The sequence below is a fragment of the Mizuhopecten yessoensis genome, unplaced genomic scaffold (assembly GCF_002113885.1).
Source record: "Mizuhopecten yessoensis strain PY_sf001 unplaced genomic scaffold, ASM211388v2 scaffold716237, whole genome shotgun sequence".
In the NCBI taxonomy this organism is placed as follows: Eukaryota; Metazoa; Mollusca; class Bivalvia; order Pectinida; family Pectinidae; genus Mizuhopecten; species Mizuhopecten yessoensis.
Window position 1 is genome coordinate 207,819 of NW_018480016.1, and position 3,319 is coordinate 211,137.

At 40.9% G+C, this 3,319-nt stretch overlaps 1 protein-coding gene across 2 annotated transcripts in view; it reads right to left on the reverse strand.

Moving 5' to 3' along the window:
* Positions 1-180: 180 nt before the first annotated feature.
* LOC110442253 overlaps positions 181-3,319 on the reverse strand; it is an 8,497-nt gene continuing 5,358 nt past the window's right edge. For both annotated transcript variants that reach the window (XM_021485758.1, XM_021485759.1), the window contains exon 2: positions 181-2,069. In XM_021485758.1, coding sequence (XP_021341433.1) covers positions 389-2,050 — 1,662 coding nt within the window. In that variant the 5' untranslated portion in view covers positions 2,051-2,069 and the 3' untranslated portion in view covers positions 181-388. The remainder of the gene's footprint in view (positions 2,070-3,319) is intronic.

The following is a 3,319-nucleotide window of genomic DNA, read 5'->3' on the forward strand; positions in this document are numbered from 1 at the left end:
GAGGGGGGGGGGAGAGAGAGTTACATAAACAACCTGTTTTCAGCGTGAGGGTTAAAATGAGTTAAAACAGAGTCCTCTCAGGAATACGTCCGACACGGACACTACATAGACGGACCAAATGAGGAATCTGGTGACTGGCTATCGACTCTGTGTATGGTAAAAAGTAAACAAGTGATAAGCCGGATTTTCATGTTGTTTATTATGTTGATTGTTAACACATACTGAGCCAATGATTCGATAATATTCGACATAAACAGTGCGTTACAGGGATAGACTAACACGCCGCAATGTCGTGAGTGAAGAACACAGGGAGTTACTTGGAGGGACGAAAACAGTACGTTATTTAGGGGGAAATATAATACATCATCGTGGGCGGACACACAATACTTTATTGGATAAGATCGTCACCAAAAAAGTCCCCGTAGAGTCTTAAAAAAGCAAACCCAGACTCTAATCTGTAGAAAATCACCAGTGGGAAGGCATACTGCATGACAAGCGTCCAATATTTACTACCAAACGCCTCGACTTTGGGCGAAGAGGCAGCAGGAAATTTCATGCCGACAAAACTGTCAGTAATCCAATACCCGAAGTTCAGAATGGAAAGAACAGTGCACAGCGACCTAAAACTTGGAAAGTTCCGAATGTTCTTCCGTTTAGGAACGAACTTTCTAGTCTGCAACAAGAGAGTGGTTTGTAAATAAAGAAAAACCATGCTTATAACATTTGATATGATATCTGTTTTTCCATTGTTGTTTTTTGTCAATGAACCCGCGATTAAGACGTGGATGAAGTAAATAGCCGCCCCGAATGTACCGAGCAGCAGAATATAATCCTTACTCTTCAGACTTATGTGGTCTGTGACGGGCCTGCCATCCTTCTGGAGGTAAACCCAGGTACAGGTGACAGCAGCGGTCATTACTACTCTGTACGCCACCTCATATGCCGCTATGATCCTGTAGAATTCATGGCTATCAGGGAAGCGATACTCAAGCATTATATACATAATTGCTAGAGGTAGAACCCAGGAAATTGCGACAGCTATTGCGACGTAGAAAGAAATGGGACAAGCGTTGTCGAGAGATGTATACTCCTGGCTGTTATGGATTCTGTATTCCCAATTTGTGTTCAGCAAACTTGATCTCTCGTTCAAATGTTCCTGCTCTTCCCCTGACGTCGGTTGGTCTGTTGAGCCGGTCTCTGTAATCCCCATCACACTAGTTATATGATTGACATTTGATGCTTCCGTTCGCTCCAAACTCCACATTTCCAAAACAAACTTCAAGACAAGTAAAGAAAACTCTGTGTTAACTGGATATAGAATCTTGTTGACTTGACCTGTAAGGAGTCCGATGGTAGAGTTTTGATAACATGTCTTGTTGGTACTATTTCCCGGAGGGGCAGTAGCATTGTAATTGTGGAGTAGTCTGAATGATGACACATCCTCCAACGCCAGGTAGTAATATATCCAGACCGAGGTGTTGGCCAGTACGATGAACAACAAGGCATAGTATGTGGAGAGGCAATGATCAAACTTCACAAAGGTAAAGCAGGTTATGAAACATACTTCAATGACGACTAAAACTATCCTAGTGACGTGATATACAATGTTTACACCTAACTCCTGACTCGGAAGTACTCGGGTTATTTCCGAATCGCAAAAGATAAGGCGGGTGGTTTCGAATAGGCATATCATCACTACTCCTAGGCCGAACAGCCAAAGACATCCTATTTGAAGTAGACGGAAACAAGCTGACGGTTTTCGGCATGCAGTGATTGGGGATTGTCTCTTAGCAAGTTTTGCGAGGTATATAGTCGAGCATATACCAGCAACAACAATGACCGTGAGAGATAACCTCATGACCATTGGATCAAGTATCACGTGACCGGATGGAGTGTTTTCCTGCAGAGACATCAAGACTGTTATGAATGCCAAAACGGAAGTGACGACCACAACAGTAGAAATAGAACCGTCATGGTGTGTTCGTCCATTCGTTGATGTATATTGATTTCCGGCCGTAAACGGAAGTGTGAGGATTTCTGACCATGACATGTTGGCAGTCTGCTTTCCGCTGTAAATAAGACAGTAAACAGATAACCAGGTGAGTAACTGGAAACAGAGTAATATGAGGTACCTACAAACAAAACAATTCTTATCGGGATAATCACAGGAGTTTCCAAATTTTACTCGGAATAGGTCCTCAGTTAGAATACCAGTACAGTGCATTAAAAACTGTCGAATAAATTTCATTTGAGGTATCCGTATTTGAAAAATCGTTTGGCCTTTCAGCAGACGAGAAATACATTTCTAACAGTGTACTCTATATAACTGGTTAGAGTGTATATGTTGAGACTGTGCATAGATCTTGATGTGCAACACTCCAAATTATCTAATGACTTCTAGGCTCAGTTTCCTAAGAGTTGAAAGTATTTGGAGAATTTTAACTTTATCAATACATTATGTATGTTTTGTCCATTATCGTTATTGAGAACTTACCCTAAATATTTGTACCGACTAGATGATTATGTATATAGAGCTAGGCTGAAATCGAAGAACAAGTACTATAATTATCATCCAAACCTACACGTGTAAAAATAGTTCTAAGAATCCAAGGCAAGCCTAGTATGTTGAAACAACATTTATGCGTAGGAAGCGTTCTATAAATAGACTGGGAATCCCTCGCCTTTCTGAGATTGTCTCACATTTACTAAATGGTCTTCAAAAATAGTATCTTTGCACAGTGCTCCATTTTCATATTGAAAATCGCTAAATCCGTTGTTTATATACAAATAATGGGTGCACAGTTTTCGTATCTGACGTTTTTGTTGTTTGTAGCCTCCGAGTATTGAATGGATCAAAAGCCACTAAAACGGTAAAGAAAACACCACAAAAAAAATCTACCAAAAATTGTCTATAATCACCATAAGAAATAGCGAATCAAAGTGAAGTGCAGTACACTGTTCGATCTTTATATAGGAAAATCAAAGAACAGATGTCTTCTATTCAACCTTAACATCCAGAGGGATTTCAAACCTGGTAAAGTAAACAGAGGTTTTAGTGGCTTTTATCAACAGCACAGGAGGATCAAGGGGAGGTCATCGGGGTTATATCACTCCCCTATCAACAGCATAGGAGGATCAAGGGAAGGTCATTGGAGTTATATCACTCCCCTATCAACAGCATAGGAGGATCAAGGGAAGGTCATTGGAGTTATAGCACTCCCCTATCAACAGCATAGGAGGATCAAGGGAAGGTCATTGGAGTTATAGCACTCCCCTATCAACAGCATAGGAGGATCAAGGGAAGGTCATTGGAGTTATA